The sequence below is a fragment of the Corvus hawaiiensis genome, chromosome 7 (assembly GCF_020740725.1).
Source record: "Corvus hawaiiensis isolate bCorHaw1 chromosome 7, bCorHaw1.pri.cur, whole genome shotgun sequence".
Classification (NCBI taxonomy): Eukaryota; Metazoa; Chordata; class Aves; order Passeriformes; family Corvidae; genus Corvus; species Corvus hawaiiensis.
In genome coordinates this window covers 28,309,385-28,330,596 of record NC_063219.1, presented here as the reverse complement: position 1 = coordinate 28,330,596, position 21,212 = coordinate 28,309,385, and the positions used below count along the sequence as shown (strand labels likewise).

The 21,212-nt window shown below is 36.0% G+C and overlaps 1 protein-coding gene across 7 annotated transcripts in view; it reads right to left on the bottom strand.

Annotated features, from left to right (window-relative positions):
- PTPN4 (protein tyrosine phosphatase non-receptor type 4) overlaps nt 1-21,212 on the bottom strand; it is a 112,049-nt gene that overhangs the window by 8,902 nt on the left and 81,935 nt on the right. For 6 of the 7 annotated variants that reach the window (XM_048309986.1, XM_048309987.1, XM_048309989.1 and 3 more), the window contains 12 exons: nt 20,896-21,054; nt 16,272-16,431; nt 13,304-13,387; nt 13,162-13,218; nt 11,630-11,786; nt 9,995-10,161; nt 8,467-8,557; nt 8,316-8,377; nt 7,388-7,534; nt 4,951-5,079; nt 3,376-3,524; nt 184-319 (listed from right to left, as the gene is read on the bottom strand). In XM_048309986.1, coding sequence (XP_048165943.1) covers nt 184-319; nt 3,376-3,524; nt 4,951-5,079; nt 7,388-7,534; nt 8,316-8,377; nt 8,467-8,557; nt 9,995-10,161; nt 11,630-11,786; nt 13,162-13,218; nt 13,304-13,387; nt 16,272-16,431; nt 20,896-21,054 — 1,498 coding nt within the window. Of the gene's footprint in view, nt 1-183; nt 320-3,375; nt 3,525-4,950; nt 5,080-5,686; nt 5,806-7,387; nt 7,535-8,315; nt 8,378-8,466; nt 8,558-9,994; nt 10,162-11,629; nt 11,787-13,161; nt 13,219-13,303; nt 13,388-16,271; nt 16,432-20,895; nt 21,055-21,212 lie in introns of those variants that run through there. The other variant, XR_007204900.1, reaches the window with a different exon arrangement.

Genomic DNA, 21,212 nt, shown 5'->3' with positions numbered 1-21,212 from the left:
TAAAGAATTGCTCTTTTCCAATAGCCTTAGGAATTTATTCTTGCCTGGAGCCAAGGCTACAGCTACACTGGGTAAAGGTGATCTCTGCAATATGATCAACAAGTATATTAAAAATCCATCCAACATGACTAGATCATAGAAAATTATTGTTCTGCAACACAGAACAGCAGGGATGATACTCACAGGTGTTTGGATCATCATGGCTCTTTGATCTCTCATGGTTCTTACAATATCTAGTGGATAAACAGGCTGATTGCACTCAATGAGACACATCGCTGTCTCCATCGTGATCAGAACCCCTGTCCGTCCAATCCCAGCACTGAAACAGCAAAAAAAAAACCAAAGTGGAAAATGAAATCAAGTGTCTGGAGTACAGTTCATTCTTGAAGACCTTCCTTCTCATGGATTCTCAGGGCTGATCATGACTCCCATACTGCTGGGGCAGGGGTTAGACTGGTTGTGTCTGCGTCTGGAAGCAGCCTCTGTCCTGCCTGAACAGGGCAGTACAAAACTGCCATTCCTTGGAAGAGGAACTGCTTCACCTAGCCATTCCCCTGAGCAGAACTTAGAGAGATGTTTATTAAGATCACCTTATAAACCACACTAACATCTAAAGGATAACAAAACACGAGCATATGCTGGGCACGTTGTGCCAGTTTGAGCATTACTGAAATGATGTTTTCTGCAATGTTGGGCCAATAAAATAATAATCATGTCCTTCATGTGATCCATACCTTCTTATATCCAAATAAGGAAAAGAACAATTACTAGAAGCCTCTGTAAGATGACAATAAAGATTGTTTTCTTGTTAGTAAAAAGTACAATCTAGATCTAGATTGCATAGATTGAAAAGGAATATATAATAGCAATCCCTTTGAAGACAACGAAGTACCATAACATACACATCTCAGAATGCAAGATTATCAAGAGAGCTTACAGACAAACATTTTTTTCCCTTAAAAATAAAACAAATCTGAAGATTTATCTACTTTGTTTTATATACACATATGCTTTTCCAGAAGTAGCAAGCCTTAAGGATTGAATATTTAACCATGAATTTGATGATCAGTTTCAAATTTTTCAATTAATGCTGCACTTTTGAAATAGAAAACAAGTGTTTCCCCATATTGGAATATAGGGCCAAATACATATTTTGAAATGCCAGCATTATCCCAACTCATACAATAAATCAAAATATTTGTATCTAAAGTGATTAATATAAACATTTCAAACTCTGAAAGTTACTTGTTCTGATTTTAAAGAGTAACTTCAAATTAAGTCTGGCTAAACAACTATTTAAATCTTTGTCCAGGAGGTGGCATTAAAGCTACTCTGTGTTTCAGTGATGTCATAAGAATTTTAGGACAAGATGTAAATGTGCTGGTTATATAAAATGATTCAGTAGTATTTCATATTTCTATAATTTATACATATAGAATTTAAATGCAGAATGCTTTACCAAGCAGGAACAAACAGTAACTGTCAAAGAACCTAATGACTCATTTCACAACTTCAAAAGATTCGGAGAAGGACAAGAACGATGGAAAATGTGCTAAGTTCCCTATGATAAACATAAGGTAGGATACGACTCTTCAGCTTGGAAAAAGAAATCACTGACTGATGGAGCAGAGCACTGAGACATGAGGGCATGAAAATCATGAAGGACACGGACAGGATGGGTGGTTCACCATGTCATGGTGAATTTACAGAATTAGAAACTGTTCAACAAAACCAGTAAGACCTTATAAAGATAAAAATAACCACAAGACACAATATCAGAAACGAGTGGCTTGTGTAGCTCAATATAACAAAAACCTTTCCAATTCCTTAAGGCCTTTGTTGCCTTATAATCTCTGTGGGTTTGGACCATTTTGTTTTTAAATTATTATTGTACAAAATAAAATAATTTTCTACTAGCTACTTGGAGTCCTTGCACTAAAGCTGGTAGCTTAGTCCTGAAAACAAATTTTGTTATACTAATGCCCTGCCCTATTATACTGAAGAGATGTTAAAAATAGAGTGCATGCACCATATGGAGGAACACCTGGGCTCCTTCTGCTTGACTCCCTGATGGAATTTGGTCATACTTCTCAACAGCCACCAAGTTGGGCCAATGAAGTAAATTATGTTCAACTGTGATATCCCATCTCTTTTCTTCTGTGAAACCTAAATTTTTCATACAAGTTTCAATTACACATGGAAATTATCAGTTTGGAGCTGAATTGATGCCTCCTTGAGATAAATGAAACTGTTCCTACTCCACAACGTTGTTGCAGTGTTTCTGTAGACTTGCATGCTTTATATCATAGAGATTGTATATGGCTGCCATTTTCACCATTTTTGCACAATGATATTAACCAGAAGTACATCAATAATGGGAGCTGAAAAACAGTATCAATTAAGACACTGGCATTCTGGTACTAGTTTCACTAGTCACTAAGATTCACCCTGACCTGCATAAAACAGAACTTGAGAGCAGAACTAACAAAATACAATTTCTGATACACAAGGTGGGTTTTTCTTTTTCTTTCATCTCCTTCAATAAATGTCTAGTTTACCTGTAGTCTTTATTTTATCCCTTACACTTCCCAGCTTCTCTCTGAAAGGAACAATAATACATGCCTGACTCAGGAACAGTGAGTCTGGGGAGTATTCAGGAACTGAGAGGTCAAATATTATTCACAGAACTGTTCTCCAAGACTTGTGATAGCACATGTTCCTTTGAAAACAACTGGCATTATTCTAGTTTGCTAATTAGTTATTTTAAAATGATTAAGATTTTGAAATTCACTACAGGAATGTAGAATGCTATTAAAAAGTACTGCACAAGAAAAAAACCACGTTTCACGTGTACATAAAGATCTAAACAACAGTTATTTTAATTCATGACGAAGGTAAATTGTTGAGAAAACTGTCTCACCTTAATGTATGTATCATAATATCATGTACTGTAAGACTGCAGATTTGAGAAAAAATGTCATTTAATCAATCTTTCCATAAACCACCCACATTCTCCACTATGGATCATTTATACAGCTATTCTAGAGCTTGGTAGAATAGGAACCTATTCCTCATGGTTACCAAGTATGTTTTCCATTCCCCTGAACTATTATGTAGATTGTTAAGCATTTAAACTGTAAACAAAACACTCCAGCAAAATCCCTGCACAGATCAACACATGTTGCTATCCAAAATTTTGCTTACTGAAATGTGATTACCATGTTAAATATTCGTTTTATTTCAATGTTGAGTTTTCCTGTCATCCCCTAAGCAGATACAATTAAATATTTATTTCAAGAACAAAGCACAGAACAGCTATTTGATGATAAAAAGTTCACTTTAATGATTTACTAAAGTTGGAAAAAAAATTGATACCTGCAGTGAACAACAACAGGTTCTTCTCTGCCAGCCCTCTTCTTTCGCACAAGACACACAAAATCTAGGAAATCGCTGGAATCATCAGGAACCCCATGATCAGGCCATGCTATGTACTGGATTTGGGTCAGCTGGCGGCTCTCCTCTTTCTAATCAGAAACATTAATCAAGGGTAATTCAGGTCCCATTAAAAAAACCCCCAAAAATAGTAATTAAAAAAATCGATAGTACATTTATAGCAACTTGTACCCATAATCAAAGTGGCTTCAGGCAACTAGCAGTGCTTTATTAGTGTTAACCATTGGTCATCCTGGATTTTATAATTACTTTTGGGTTTTTTTGCTTAAAAGAAAAAAGGAAATCCACAAATGCTTACATCTTCAACAGGTTAAAAAAATTACACAGCACATAATAGCAAAGGATAGTTCAAGGATACCAACAATCTAACTGAACACTAGATGTACAAGAAGGTGGCCATATTCTTAGCAAACCAAATTTAACAGAATGAGATAGTATCTTACAAGATCAAATACCAGAACTAGGGTAGGGAGGGGAGATCAGACATAAAAGCTTTCCTTCAGACCCTGTGTGAACAGCAGCATTGTTTTGCCTTCATCTCCACTTCCTACACCTACAATGCACAATGACTTTGTTTTCCACTCCCTCTGGCCCTTGCTCTGAAATCACAAATATAATCAATCGGCCTCTGCTTAGGGCAGGGGACAGCCCGGGCAACCAGAGTCGCATTTCAAAAGAACAGGAGCTACTGCACTTTAAATAGCCTTTAGGCATTGAATCGTTTACAGAGATTCCACGGCTGATAGCAGATGAGCAATTGTCTCAACAGGACATAGGGTAGGAATTTTAACTGCACATTGACTAAAAGGCAGCTCTATAAAACCGGCTTTTCATCTGGTTACCCAAGCAATGAGAAATAAGTATGTGAACTAAATTCCAGATACTCATTTCCAAACATTTCTGAGATTGAAATGCTGGTTGGGGAGGCTCTGAAAACTACCCATGCCCTGAAAATCATGCAATGCATGTTCAAAAAGGTCCTTGTTTGCATGTAGTCACCACTCCAGATTCATCCTTCTCTCAGCAGGATTTATGTCTTGCACATATTGTTCAAGATGAAATTATTAAGAACTGTTTGCCTCTACAATACTTTCAGTTGTGATGATGAAACACCTCTAACATCTCATGTTCTGAAAACATCAAGGGAATAACAAGTTTCTCAACTTCTTTTATTACTTTTTTCTTTGGCCAGGTTATGAAAGACACCAGTAAAAACTTTTAGGATAAATAATGTATCTTTCATGTGATCCAATTAATAGGATCATGAAAATTAAATCTCTGTGATATTTTTGCTTATGAAAGATTTGTTATCATTCTATGGACAAAATCTCTCCGAGGTAAGTACATGACAATATGAGTAGTTTTCTAGAGGGTTCTAGAAATAAATAGTTCCACTTACATGGCCATGCCACCAAGTTGAAAAGAAAGTCTAAGTACGTTTTAGGTAGTATCCAAGGATTCTGCAGGTTAATACGTGAAAACATATTATGATTTTACCTCCAGATTAGTCAATGTCATTTCTCGAAAGACATAAGCAGGATTTCCTTCTTCTGAATGGCAGGTAATCTGGAAATTCCCATATGATGAGCTTCCTGACGGCTCTGGCCAGTACTGATGGCATTTAACCTAAGGTCAACACATTTTTAAAGATGCCTGTGTTTAAATTCAGAGTATTATTTTCATTTTCTCTAGTCTTTAAACCTTTGTTTGTTACAGATTATTTTGGTCATTTTGTAATCACTATTAATTTACTTACCAAGTAGACTTTGTTACCTAATTACTGTTTATAAAATAAGGTATCACAGAGATTTCCTGTTTCTCTTTTCAAGAGGACACATGCACCAGCTCTTGCAGTTAGTTTAACTGAAGATGGATGCCTTTAACTTCCATTACAATTTTTTTAAGAGCTTATCTACAAATATTCCATCTTAACACTTGAGTGACAAAGATGCTGCTTTATAAACATTTCTGACCTCCAAGATCCTAATGTGACCTTCTCAAAGTACATTTATATGGGAAAAGAACAAATGAAAAAAAAAGGAGATAAGCAACAAAAAAAGTTGCTATGCTAATGCAGAAAATAGGGGGATGAAGATGGTGGACTTCAAAGACTCCCTATCAAGTCCTCAAACGTGAATGAAAACTTCAAACACTATGACTTCTGATGTATGGCTTAAATGCCTAATTACAGAGGTCATTTCAGCTCAAGTGTACTTTTGCATTTCCAACCCACCTGGCGATTCTTTAAGAGCAGCCAGATATGCAGACTTCCTGCTCCACTGAGACATCCCGGCATGCAGTGGGATAGTGATGTCAGAAGCCTCATGATCAGCTTTAGAGCAGGGAGTCTGCCTATGGGTATAAGACAGGTAAGTCCTTTTATTTCATTATTAAGCAGCTCTCCAAAGAACTCCACAAATACCATTATTGAAGGGGTGGGGGAACCTCAGAGAACTGCTATTGCAAGTCTGTTCTTAGCAGATCTGCAAAGAAAACTCAGAGTAAAAGGGCACTTGTACTGAAATTTCCTCTAATCATGTTTATTTGGGAGCAGGCAGCATCATGCAAACATTGAGTCACTGAAAAATGGTTTAAAAACACTGCAACTCCCCTTCAATTATTTTAATTCTATTTAGAGTCCTGACCTCACAGCAGATATATGGTTATTAAAAAGTCAGAATATATACAGACAGCTGAACTGCAGTTCAAGTTGATCAGAACAGCCACAACCCACTATAAATCCATCTTCAAAAGAAATCCTGATATGGAGGAATTCCACTACACTATTATTCCAGACTGTCATTTCTGTCCACACACTTAACCAGCCAGTGCTAGTGGGAATGCTCCAGACTAAACCAAGTAACTCTGGAAGTACACTGTGTGCATGACCAGACTTGATTGTTTTGCCTATCTCCAAAGGATAAAACTGCATAAAACCCAAAGCTATCAAGGAAAAACTACAGCTTAAACCACAACCAAACAAGCCACAAAATACACCTGAGGCCTTTTACAGCACCATACACAGTGACTAATTTTGACTCTAATTACTTTTTTATTAGTATTCTATTTTTACACGTTTTATATACAAATTAAAGGACAATGATTATTTCATATGATTAAACAAATCTTTATAGACACAGAATAACATTTTATGGAAAATTTTAGATTTCAAGCTTTAAGAAAATCCTTGATAAGACAGCCATCCAGGCATGGGATATTAACACTACAAAGCTGTGTTAGGCTGCCTTAAAAATTAAATCTCACTACATATCAAAGAAGTACTCTACAAAAACTGATTCAACTTCTTGGAGTTCCCTCATTTGAAGTTTAGAGAAAAAAATCCTATGAAGGTAAATTCTAGATGCCTTTTACTTCACAAAAAAGAACCAAACAAAGCAGACTAAAAATATTTTAAGAAATACATGAAGACTTAAGTGCATTTCAGGACTGAACAAAGTTTAAATAATAGCTGCATTAACAACACCAGAAGATTTAAAATCTAGGACTCATCATTGCAGACGTATTAGGAATGCACTGCTTTTATGAAAAACAGTTACAGAACGATAGAACAGTTTGGGCTGGAAGGGACCTTTGAAGGCCATCCAGTCCAACCCCCTGCAATGAGCAGGAACGTCTCCAACTAGATTTGAGTTGCTCTGAGCCCCATCCAACCTGACCTTGAATGTTTCCAGAGATGGACATTCACCACCTCTCTGGGCACCTTGTGCAACTTGTGTATTTCACCACCCACATTGTAAAAAATGTCTTCCTTCTATCTCCTCAACCTACACTCATCTAGTTTAAAGCAATTTCCTCTTATCCCCTTGTCATATTTTATGCCACAATGGTATATTCCTCTAATCTTTTAAAGGCTAATCACCAACAGTTTTTTAGAAGATTATGGAAGTGATATTTAAGGAAATGTTCTACTTACTCTGCCCCGTTCAACTTGAGTTGTTAACATTACAACCATAGAAGAGCCTTGCTCCCAAGTCATCTGCCAAAAATCAGGACATGTGTTCGGTAATGGACCTTGACAAGCAATGTACTGGTTTATTATTGTGGAAGAAGGGATTTCCATCTAAGAGAAGACAAAGTCATTATTTCAATTCCTACAGCAAATGGAAGGCAGGCATCAGACATTTACAGTTTAGTAACTAATAGATTAAAAAAACATCCATGACATTAATTCTAATTCTTAAAGGCTAGCAAGCACAAATTGGCACAGATAAAGATTCTTTAAGTGTTTCACATGCAAAATTACTACAAAAATTCAAATACACTTTTCATATGAACTGACAGTCAGGTAATTGCCATAATGAAGATTAATGGTTGAAAAAAGAAGTAACAGAGCAGTTGGCAAATAATTCAGGTGCAAATATTTCTTGCTCTGTGGGTTTTTGACACTAGGGTGTTAACACTGATCTCAGAGTTTAATATCTGCTTTTTTTCATTAAAGTAAGTAGCTGTAATTTTGCTGTTACTAACAATGAAAAAAACAAGATGCAAAAGAAAGTGATGCCAAATTAAACTTTACTGTTGTTGAACACAACTGTTACAAAAGTAATCAGAAAAGAATTAATTGCTTTGGAGAGGGCTGGCTTCAGTTATCATTTCTTTACTTTCAGTCACCATTCTTTCATTAAATGTGGGGCTAGACTTTAATATTTATGAAAAGATGTGCCACAAAACATTAGAAAGTAAGTTTATCTACAGGGAATTTCAAACCACCTGACTAGAGGTTTAGTAGCCATTCTAGCCTGAACTAAATTTATAAAAAATAGATTTTTAAAATTAATTTTTTCATTGAAAAACTGTAAAATTACTTCATGTCAGAAGCACTTCTGAAAAATACAACTCACATTTATATAATTTGCATTGATGTAATCTTCATTACTTTTTAAAATAACCCGTGTAGCATCATCTGAAAAAAAATTTAGAAAGATGTTACAGTATTATTTACTAACCACAGTGAAATACTTTTAGAGCACATATACAAATAGAAGTACTTACAAGGCGAAATGTCTCTGTATCTATTTTTGGAAATGTTTTGAGGTAATCTGGCACAAGACATTGTCATTCCAGGCTTTTTCCTATACAATTGCTAAAAGACAAAGCTGATGGTCAGAACATAATAGATGCAATAGACTCATTATTATATTCTTTGCCTAAATAGAGTTTTTCTAAAAAGAGGTGCTTTTCAGAACAAAAACTACTGAGCAACAGTAGCTTCAACAAACATGAAAATACTTTTAAAAATAAAGCACTATAAATTTAGTTATGCTCTGGGATCACTGAAAATGACCAAGATGTAACCAAGATTTGTTTTAAGACAAAGTGAATGTTAAATTTCAAGCTTCCATTAGAACATTGATCCCGAGAAAAAGTAGTATTATACACTGATATGTGAACTCACTGATACTGACATCCCACTTGGTCATCTGGGGCAAGCAGATTGTGTCATGTATAGGCATCTACCTACGTTGCAGGTAGATTTTTTGGGGTTTTTTCCTTCTGTATTCCAGTAACTGTAGAGCAAATCCTGGATACCTTGCACTTTTCCTGCACAGGAATTGCCTTGGAGAGGTTCCTGCCCTTTCATGCCTTAGTCATGCATTGCCACAACCCTTGTGCTACAAAAAATATCAGTGAAATGATCCAGGTTCAAAAAAAGCACTTTAAAAAACTTTCATACACTGAACTTGCTAGAGAGAACAAAAACTTATATTAAAGGAGAATTTTAAATAACTTAGAAAAAATCTGCTCTTTCTAAACATAAAAGGAAATTTTACCGAAGTTCTTAAAGAATGGTATATAAAATACATTTTATAAACTTATATTGCAAAATATAATGCTAGGTGTCCATTTGGTGAGGAATTCACAGAATTCGCACTGCTGTGTTTTACAAAGCTACTGCTTCCTGCTTTAAGCCACTTATTCTCATGCATTTAAGATGGATATCACCAAGGCACAAGTCCGTGCTGAAGAAAGACCATGGCTATCAGCAGCTTAGGGCCCCACAGGAAGTGCACTACTATTCTGAAATATGTCAATAAAAATCAACTATTTATAAAATACACAGTTACATTAACCTTTAACATTAGGGCAGTAGTTTCATTGGTTATTTTACCTTCCCTCTTTGAGAATGCCCACAAAATGTCAACAGCTCGGTGTCATTCAGTTTCTACAGCAACTTAGGTATGGAGTGGAAGGCCTGAGTACAGAACATGTATTTTGGTAGACATTCTACAGCCTTCATCTTTATGAAAATATTTTATTAGCATGTCCCTGATAACCTCAGAAAGTGTAAGAAATAAATAAAGCTATTTATGAAATGAAAACCTAGGATTAGGCATTCTTAAGTTTGCACATACAGGTTTGATTTTTTCCTTTGGTTATTTTTCTTTTGAGAGTGTAAGACAATTGTTTTGCTAAAAGATGCTGACTGTACCGAGATTTAATTGAAAACTGCTCTGTTAAAATAACTGCTATCCCAAAAGACTTGAAACTTGCATCCAGCTCCAGGCGATACAGTACTTACATCAAACTGAGCCAAGACAGTTCCAGTGATAAGCCCCTCTGCTAACTGAATCATGGATTCCCTCAGAGCATTATCATCTTGATGGACACCATCAAGTGGAGATTTCTCAGGGATGTACTGAAAATCAGGCTCGCTCTCCAGCTTCTCTTCCACAACATCATAGACAGCTAGAACAAGCAAAGGTATGAATGCTCTGACTGAAGATGCTGTTTGACTAAAGTTAGCTCTAAATCATTTATTTAAAACAGCAAAAACACCACATTCCTCCTGTAGAAAAACACACATTTATTAGCACATTGATTTTAGTTCCCATCAGCAAGGACAGATAGCCTTTACTGATCATTATAATCAACAATAAAACTTTTGGTTTTGGTGTAAAAGTAACTTTATGTGAAAGCACCATCACTGACCATTAAAATTTTTATCAAAACTCACGTTATACCCTGCCTTGTAACTCCCTAATCTCAGAATCTCACATCATGCCTCTGATGTCATCACAGCTGCACTTACATTTTACTTACAATTCACTTAGAACTCATTTTAGGCTTCAGTAATTAGGGCACGATGTGCAGACCACCTGAGAAAATTGCATGAATACGTGGCATAATAAAGCTATCAATGCTCTATATGTGCTGTGCCTGTAAACTCGGAAATCTTCTGCTACACCTAACAGAGACATGCTGCTCAAAAGCCTCTTTTTAAATTATATCACATCACTACAAAGGAGGAAACTGGCAACTCCTCACTTCTACAACTCACATGTTTTTCTCCAGAATACAAAGATAATCAACACACAAAGGGAAAGACAGTTTGTTTTAGCAAATTTGCAAACAAAGCTCACAATTTTGTCTGAAAAAGAAAGTAAGACCACAAAAGCTGCAAGAGAACTTACACACAGAATGATAGGACATGTAAATGCGGAGTGCAAATTAGCAAGTAAGGGAAAAGGTTTTATAAGGTGGGTGAGGTATTCTGCAAAAGTAATTTCAATTATTCCAATTAAACATCAATATTTTTCATTTTGCTTTTTCCTCTCCAACTCTGTTATAGTTAGGAGGTGCAGCAGAATTAAATCCAGTGCCCATCTGCTGGCTACAATCCAACAGTGTATTTTGTGAATACATTGCATAAGCTTTTATTTAGACTGCATTTTAGCACTTCTACTAAGCCTCCTCAAGTAGAAACATTACCAGTGGTTTTGAATTGTTTTAAAAATGTATGGAAGTATTTTGTATATACTGACCTCCAAAGTCATCCAAACACTGGATATTTGGTGAGGGGTTTTTGTTTGTGTTTGGTTTAAATTTTCCTTAAGGGAATAACAGTAACCTCATGAAATACATTCAATATCCATATAGCTTTCTGGACACTTTTATCAATGAGAGTGAGAACAAAATTTAAATTAGCTCTCTGTTAGAAATATTTGATCTCTGACTTTTTTACTAGTTTTCAACACCTAGTTATACACAGCTCCTTAGGTATGGGATCTATACACTGTGTTGTTGCAATTCCTTTTCAGGGGAGGGAGCTCTTTCTTGAAGGTTAAACATGCCATCCCAGGACACAAAATGGAGGTTAGAAAACAAGAGCAGGGTGTGGACTTTTATTTTTAATTATGATATACAAGTCACTCACCATTGGGTCGAACTAGGAGCACAAGTTCCCCTGAGTGTCTCTCACAGCTAGCTTTAATAAACATTACAACTTGGTCATGGGTATGCTCTGCTATATCCCTGCCGTTAATCAGCACAACCTGGTCCCCTTCATTCAAACGAGGGACACAGAGATCAGCCTGCAAGGTTGGGGGAAAAGCACAAAACCATCTGTAACAGAAGCCATTACCAATTTCTTACCTTAAAATAACAATTTAAAGTAACTATACTTGGGCTCTTGAATCCTAACAGCCCTGTTGCTATGGTTGCTGTACTGTATTCAAATGATGAATCTAAGCATTACACAATACACAGGCAGTGCCATTCCCATGAAGGAATCCATTTGCAGCTGGGAGGTGACTGGCACTGTAACATGTCTTTCAGCAGCAGTTACCCTATCCCTCAGCTCAGAAAGCTCCTCTGTTTGAATCACACTTTGTATAGGCAATTAAAGAGCAGGATGTTTTTATCTTTGAAGGGACGGGAGTAACATGGCAATACCTTGTCCAAATCAATTTCACAGGCTTATATGCTTCAGGTCTAAAATACCTAAACATGGTAATGGCAAAATACAATGCACAACTCCCAGTAATCCCAGAGAGAAGAATCGGGTAATAAAAATTGTTATTATAATCGCAGTCTAAATGTCATTGCAGAAGAGAGAGAGCACAAGCCATCACCAACAATCTTCTCCCTAGAGAGTGAATGTTTCAAGCCAAAATTATTCACATTATTAAATATCTCAGGGATAATCATTAACAAGAACAGTGATTTTGGCAAAAATTTCAATAGTTTCAAAGAGTAAAAAAAAACCCAAAAAACTCCCCAAAACCCAAAAAAACTAGCCTGCAAAAGAAAGAACTTCTTAAAGTTCTTAAATAAGCAAATAAATGGTTAACTCCACTCTAACTCTCAAAGGTATAGACAGAGCTGACTCCAGTCAGTTGAATACCAGGTCAGTATTTCTGGCAATAAATTGACAAATATTGTGCCTAGTTAGAAGACACTCTTATAGTCACTAAACATCAGTAACAACATGCAATCAGACCTGATGAATGATTCATAATGTCTGGTTTTAATCTACATCTTGGCTTTACTCAGCTACATCTGTCACTAAAGTAAGACATTTGCTATTTTAGTTATTTTTAACACTTTTTCAATACGTAATTTATGTGAAATTACTGAATGTCTGTATCTAAAAAAAGTAATAAAGTAGAAGTATTTTTAGGATGGCACAGCTCAAGTACCAGTGCACATTGAGCATCTGTAATGCCCTGTAATTTTCAGAAATTAAACTTTGTTTCAGTAGGAAAAAAATACTTTTGAGGATTGAAGAACTTCAAAAAATATATTATAAAGCCCCATCAAATTCCTACGGCACATAACTTGCTTTGTTCTGATAATGTTATAGCGAAAACTAATTTTCATAGGCAGCTATGAAATAATTTATCATTTTCAATACATCTTTCAAGATACACAGATATCGCTACCAAGTTTGCTTTTTTGATAACTTACAGGTGTTCCTGGAGCTACCCTGGACACTATTACTGGCATCTTCTGATCATATCCACCCTTTAAAAACAAATCAAATTAGTAATAAGTCCCAAATGCCAAAAAATAACCTTAATAAATGTGAAAGGAATAGATGTACTGTTACCTTTACATTGAAGCCAAACCTTCCATTCTCATCTGGTTTCATTCTGATCATAACAAGATTGTCATGGGGGACACCACCATTGGGCTAGTAGACAAAAGTGGTATTATATTAGTACGTATTTTGATCACAGTTAGGCTTTGAGGATATTGTATCTAATAATTCTGCAGTTTCCTTGTCAAATAGTTGCTCCTGGACACTTGAGAAAACAGGAAGCAATAACACAAACATCTTGGATTTGCATAAAAGGGAAGAATTACACCTTGAAGAGTCTTGGACATAAGTAAGTTAAAGGTGTGTTCTGTCAAAGCAAGCTCAAAGTAAGAAAGAATATTAGAAAAGACTACCTGGCTTCAAAATTCTAAGAAAAACAGCTTACTAAATGGAAACTTCTTAAATTCTTTTTAATTAAGACCACAGTGAAAAGCTGGCATAAGGATGTAATACAATGAAAAGGAAGATAATTGAAGGTGTCCTTTTTTTTGTATTAACAGCAATATGCCGGTAGTAGGCAAGGAAATCTTGGTAGCCTATCCCTTACTCTCGTTCCAGTGTAGTGGAGTATGAGGCGAGACATATGCTCTGCACTGATTCAACTCTGAAAATTTTAGCTGTGTTCTTCTTGGTCTTATTTGGATCACAACAACACTGTTAAAGGAAATACCAATAAACTGAGGAATACTAGATATCTTTTTAACCTGAAAAATACCAACTTAGTGCATTAAAGTGATTTTTACTTGGTTCCCATCTTTATTTCACAGACTGAACATTAGCTACTATTTCTATAGTTCCTGCAGTGAGGATGCAAAGTAATAAAGAAATGTGTTTTAAGGAAGTTTTCAATGCTACCAGTTACAGCAAAGCATAAAACTCATACTCAGAAAAATAAAAAATAAACTTAAAAAAGCAAATATTTTTATATGTAAGAAAGTTCAGAACCAGGAGTTACACTAGGTTAAAGAAGTATGCACAACTTGGCTCATTAAAAGTTAACTCAACTGCAGGTGTCTTCTGTTCTTGGTTAAAACAAAACAAAGTTTGCCGAATGCATTCACAGTAATGAAAAAGTAAAAAATTAGGGAAAGGAAAGTAACGGCTCAAGAAATGTTAATGAGAAGGTAGGGTCTTAGGAAGCCTGATCATAGACCAATCATTTCAGCCTATGCTCACTGGCATGGGGGATCAGACACAATGAACATCAACCAAGTGCTCACCTGCAGCGTTTGGCAGCTTTTGTGCCACTGCATTCCCCAGAGAGAAAGGAGTAATTTCCTGCTTTAAGATGCTGTTTTGAGCAGAAGTTTATAATGAAAAATGTGCAGAGAGCACTGTATGCCATCATTAATGTGTTTGACTGAAGGGACTTTGGCCACACCTGTTTTCAAATACTTCTGACAGACTGGATACTTAGGGACTGCAGATGGAGTAAAAAAGTTGCCTTTCCCATATGTATCCTACTACCTTTCTACGCAGACTCTCCATACATGCAACAGACAAAGGAAATGCAGTAGCTTTATGCAGTGAAAATGATGAGGGGTTTTCTTTGAAATATTTGAGATGGTACAACAGACTTTAGTGGTGCAGGAACCTGAATTCTGGTCAGAAAAGCAACTTTGAAACAAAACAACATTCCAAAATTTCAATCATGTTATGCTCCTTTTTCTGTAGTCCCCAAAATAAAAAGTCATCAGCAGACCAAATTAGATGTTCAATTACAACAGTGTGCTGCCTTCAGTGAGATTGCATAAATGGGTCCCACTGGAGCACAGCAAACAATCACACTGACAGTGCACAGAGAAAAAAAACAATCTCATTCATGCAGCTGTGTTGGTTTTGCAAAACTAAAAGGAGATAAAAAAACAACTGAAAGTTATTTTTGTCAATTTGGTAAAGATAACAGAATACAGGACAGAAAAACTTGATGACTAAAGTAGTGTTATCTTTCAAAACAGAACAGTACTTCAATGTGACTCAGGTAAGCACTGGCTGAAGACAAAGCTGTTACAAATTCTGTTTCATTACTAATTAAACTAAAAATTTTTACAACATTCCCAAAACACTCAAAAATTTAATAAAAGACTCAAAAGTGAAACTTTTAAAACCCCAGCTATGAAATTAAACAGCAGTTTTATGGGAATCTTAACTTTGTTATAAGGCCTGAGAGAACACCCTAGGTTTACAGAATGCAAATAAAATAAATTAAGGCATTTCTAAATATCAGTTTGGGGAGGTGACTCAAAATTTAGAATGCCGGAGGTTGACAAAACTGTTTACATGGCATTTGCTACATCTGGATGTTAAACAGTTTTCCCATCCTGCAACATGTTTCTTGTCCCACATCAGTATAAAAATCAAGAACCCTGGAAAACTTCTGGAAGGACAAAAATCACAAAAATGGTCAGGGAGATCTCACCTCAGTCAGACAATCAACTGACTACCTTACTCATCTCACACATGCTTGATTGTGGAAGAAGAACTTCTTGTTCATATTTTTGTATTTGCTGTCACAGGTCTCTTGATAGACTCTTTCTTAGAAATTCTGGTGAGAAATGCAACCACAGACTCAGGAAGCCTCTCCTGATAAAACCACTCTAGAAGCTGGTAGGCATTTTCAGGTTTAGCCTTTTAGCTAAAGCTAGATTAAACACCTGCAGTGTCTTCTTTAAAATCGATGGCAAATGACTTCTCAAAGAGGAGGTTAGGTAGAAATTTCTGTATGTGCTGAAAAGCTAATGATCAAAATGTTTGCATAACCATCCCAACGTAGTGATTTGTTGTCAACTGAAAAAGCACTACTCCAGCAGGTGGAAAAACCAGCAGGACCCAGAGAAGGGACAGTATGGATAACAGAAATGCTGCAAGGTAATGCACAAACACAGCAGCTCTAAAATGCCTCAGAACCAAGCTGATGTAAAACAGGACTATCATTCTGATAAAAAGCAGAATGGTTCAACTGGATTAAAAAACTTACAGTGGATTTTTCAGGTGATGCAGGAACATCAAATGTTTCATTAATATGGTTATCCAGTTCTTGCTGTGAGTGTGAATGATGAATTTGGTTCCAACTGTTCTTTTTAAACTGTTTGGGTGGTAACGCTGGAGGCTGCCCATCTATAGGAGTCTCTTGAGATCTAAATACCAAAATAGAAGTATGAAGTGGAATAATCATGAGATATTGACACATTCTTTCAGGGTTGCAAATAAACTGAAAATGTTAGAAGAAACTCAAGAGTTTGAGAGATGAATGTATGCAATTTTAGAACCTCAAAAATGCAGTGCATTAGAATATATTGGCAGTCTATGTTTGCACCTGTTGAAGCATTTTTCTTGAAAGCAACCGTACACAGAACCAGCAAGTTCATCTTTTACCTATGACCTTTTTAAAAAATGGTTTTAGCATGCTTAACCCACTACTTCTGATTTGCAAGCACTCTATTCTAGATTAATGAAAATGTTCTCTGTGTTTTCATATAATATGGAGAATTTACTTTTCTTAGTCCTTTTGGAATAAAAGCTTAACTGGGTAATTTGTATTACATAAATATATGATTCATTTTTCATTATATGGATTTATATTTAAGAATTAAGAACAACATTTGGAAAGGCTCAAAAGAGCTCACAGTTCCCATTAACTTGGTTTGATGCCAGTTTCTAAATACCAGCAGGATACGTCGTTCTCCACAGGCACCCCACTAAAAGGTGCTATTAAGTCATTTAACAACTTCAGACAACAGCCCACTGATACCAGATCCATAGACCATCAAATATGAAGCTACAGGTTATAGCTAAATCTAAAGAGAATGCTACCATGAAAAATGGGGGTGTCTGTTCTTTCACCCACATCCCTGGCTGCTTCCTTGAAGAACTGGTGCTCCTCCCTTGGCTCAGGCAGCTTACACCAAGCAACTAAAAATACACTGACTTTTTGGACAAGCCTGAGTCCTCTGGTTTATCTCAGGAGTGACCACCACACAGTGAGGGAAGGACACTTGCAGAGGCAAAAGCAGGACACTGCTCCTTTCGTTATCAGCAAGCAGTAGTGGCAACTCATCACATAACTCCCTCCAAAATGCACATGTAGCCACGTGAGCAGCTCTGCTGCATTTAGTGGTCCTGCCTCAGTGAACTGCTGGCAGGGCAAGACTCTCAGTATGAGACTGCAAAACAGTTCAAGTTGATGCAAATCAGAAAACCTAAGGCACACATCAAACTCCATACCATGTAATTTGTCTCTATGCAATTCAAGAAAGGCTGTTCCCAGATACATGTTCTAAAATAAAAAAAATCTGAGCAAAACTGAGTATAGTGATTTCTATAAAAAAGGATGAACCTCTTTCACAAAACATGAAAACTGGGAAATAGAACACTACACTTTGAAACGCCAAACATTTTCTGCTTCAGTTTTAAAAAAATTAGTCAATATTCTTAGAAAACAAAACTGGTAACATTTTTGTCAGTCTATGAAAACAGCACATTTGAAAAGATCCCAACAATATTTTTCTCTATTTTTCTGCTTAATTTCAACTTTCAGAAAATATTTTTTTCATGAAGTGTTAAAAGAAAAAAAAAGTACTAATTATTCAGTCTGATGTCTGAAGACCTCATGTTCAAAACACACTCGGAAAGAAAAATAGTATTTCTTAACACTTTTCAATGCAAGTAACAGAAAAAAGCACATTTCATTTTTCAAGATAAGCAGCTTTTCTAAATTCATTTTTGTGGGGAGAAAAATATGATGATTGTCAACATTGCAAAACAAATCTGCGAGGCAGCTATAAACTATTTAGACATTGACTTACAAAGGTCACACAGAGATTTTTAGCTGCCTATGCATTCATTCATTCAAGTCTGGCACAGATTACTCAGCCTTTTAAGTTATGTATTTTCCTGCAATTACTCCTGAGAGTTTTAAACCAAAGAAAAAAAGGAACAGAAAACACGAATAGAAACACAAAAGAAGTTATTCTGATAAAAGTAGAAGATGGACCTTATGTTTGACTAGATGTCTGTACATACATGTCAACAAACACAAATAAATTCCTACCGAACACACAAACTTACAGAAAAGATTTGAAAAGTTACTTAAATGAGCACTTTACAAGCAGCAGTGCAAGTACTGTCATATATTAGCATAATGAATTGTGAGAACTAACAATCAAGCCTTGGGCATAAACTTCACTGCTTTGTATTTGCCCAGTCAGCTTTGAATTTCCTTATGAATGATCAGACAATGGCAGTGAAAGTAGCCTATTTTGCAGGCAAAGCAGCTCTCTGTTACTGAATTCAGCAATTTACATAATAATAAAATAACACACAAACCCTGGCACTAGCAATTTTTGTTACAGATATCCGGTCTGATCTTTTTAATATATTTAGCAAAAGTTTCATACACACCCCCATAAATTTATTAAACTAAACACTTATCACATGCTTTTAGAATTTGAGGTTATAATTACCTCAGGGAACTACATGCTCAAATCTCTCAATTTAGTTTTGAATAGGACATGCAGATGGAGAAAAGATGTGCAGTTAAAGGTTATATTAGCTAAGCTGTAATGTCCTTCTGAACTGCATGGAAACTGTTAATTTCTATTGCTATGTTGATTCCAAACTGATCACTGAACCTACTGCCAGTCAGGTTAGCCCCTCTTTTTCACACATAAATTTGATCAATAAATTAAAGTTTCTGACAAATTAGCACATGGACTACTCAAATCTTTTAAGCCAGAAAGGTCAAATTGGTTAAGACATAGCTTTTTGGACAGTGGAACAGTATAATTTAAAATTATGTATCTAATATTAACTTCATGTTTACTATTTTCCTTCATAAATGTCAAATCTCGGATCAATAACATCACCTAAACCTTCAAAAGACCTTAATGGGGTTCATATGTTTTTGACAGTCAACATCCTCATTCTTAAAAATATCTTGTACTAGAGATCTATACTGGGATATTAAATTTCACTTTTAAGCTTCCAACAAGAGGAAAAAACCCAAAAACTGAACCCGTAACACTTGGTGATGGAAGAGCAATACTTTTCTTGCTTGGGCATAAAAAGCGCAAAACCATTAAAAAAAAAACCAGCCAGAGTTGCACAAGTAATGTACAAAACCACTTCCTCTCTTTCTAAGACTTATTTCTATGGTGACTTACTCAAGAAATCAAACACTAAATAAACAAATCCTAAGAACACTCAGGAAGATCTTGTACAACTTAGAGTAAAGGCATATGAATAAAAGAGAGTATTTAAGAATGGTGCTTACTTCACTGTATCACTCTCCCATTCAGTAAGGGCTTCTCATAACTGACTTCAGCTGGAAGTCTTGGAACAGAAGGAACCTGACCCTGTGTGGCCTTTGGACAACAAAACTCTAATATGAGAAAAGATTCAGAAGTGTCCCAGTTCTGAGAGTCCCTTGACATGTGAATAGGTTAAAAAGTCCACCAAAAAAGGAGAACTTACATGGTTAGATCAAATTACTATCACATAACCCTGAAAGTTAAATAACTAGCTGAGGGTCAAGTTGTAACTATCGTAGCCTATTGTAAAATGTGTCATGCAATATTATATAAAACTTTAAAAATTTTGTATTCTATTTCCCTCCTTACACATAGTTGTTAAAACTGGAAGTACAGTGTAAGCAAGGTTTTAAAACTGTGTTCAAATAGCTTCTCAGAGTCATCTTTCCTGAAACATACCATTTGTTTATAAACATGTAATTAGGTATTTGCTGTGCTCTAATGGTTTTGAAACCAGTTGCACAATTTCCCTGCTAACAGAGATTATACAGAATTATGAGGGCATGTCTGGCATTAAATGTATAGCTATACTAAGAGAGTCCAGCGGCAGTGATAAAATGGTATATATTGCACCTTTTTCCCAATTAACCTGTACTCTGAGCAAAATTCGTTGAGTATTTCAGTATCTTCGAATAACTCAATGTGTTTTTTTGTTTGTCTTCCTTCTGGACCTAATAGACAATAACAGTTTTTATTTTGTCCACCATATCTTAGACTAAGTAAGCTTAAAGTATAAAGTATTTTCAGCATAATAGAAAGAAAAAAAAAAAAAAAAAAGAAGCAGCCTGACAGTGTCATATTAAAAAAATAAGCTCTGTAACAATATACAAAATACACTAGCAATGTCCAAATGTTGTTGTGCCAAAAAGGTATTTTGGCTACATAGTTTGTAGAGCTCATATTCTCACTCATACTTCTGTGCCTTGACAAAAGCAACATTTCCAAACTCGTGGGAATTAAAACTTCACTTTGATTCTATCAAAAACCCAACTTTTGCTTCCACATCCAGACACTGATGGTCACATTACAGCAAACTCACACCTCGGGTCGGTGGGGATGGTATTGTAATCCTGAACCTGGAATACGCCAGGTACAAGTCTTCAGCTCTGGATCATCTAGTTCCTTCTCACAATAAGACCTATACTAATAACTCCCTAAGTAACAGCCACCTTTTATTAAACTGCCCAGCTCTCCCTGACTCCACATTTAACAATAAATTCTTCAAGGCCAAGATTTCTGACTTCTCTTCAGAAGCCCTGCATGCTACAGTGGTGTGGTAAGAGCAGAACTTACGGGGATGATTCCAGTATGATGCTGTTGGCCTGGGTGGAAGATGGAGATCTGTGATTTACAAATACTTCACTCGGGGAGGTGTGAACCACATGATCCACTAAATGTCCAACTGATGAGGGTCGTAACCGGGCTCCTTCTTGAGTGAAGGCAGAGTTGCGACTAAGAGGGAAAGCAGAGCAGTGCAGTATGACATGAATATTCTTGTTATTCTACATTTCTGATACCACCCACTAAAATGGGATGCTAAAAATATTATTTTGTCTCAGTGCAAGCACATGTTTATACATATATTTTTATTAAAATTTCAAAAATCACTG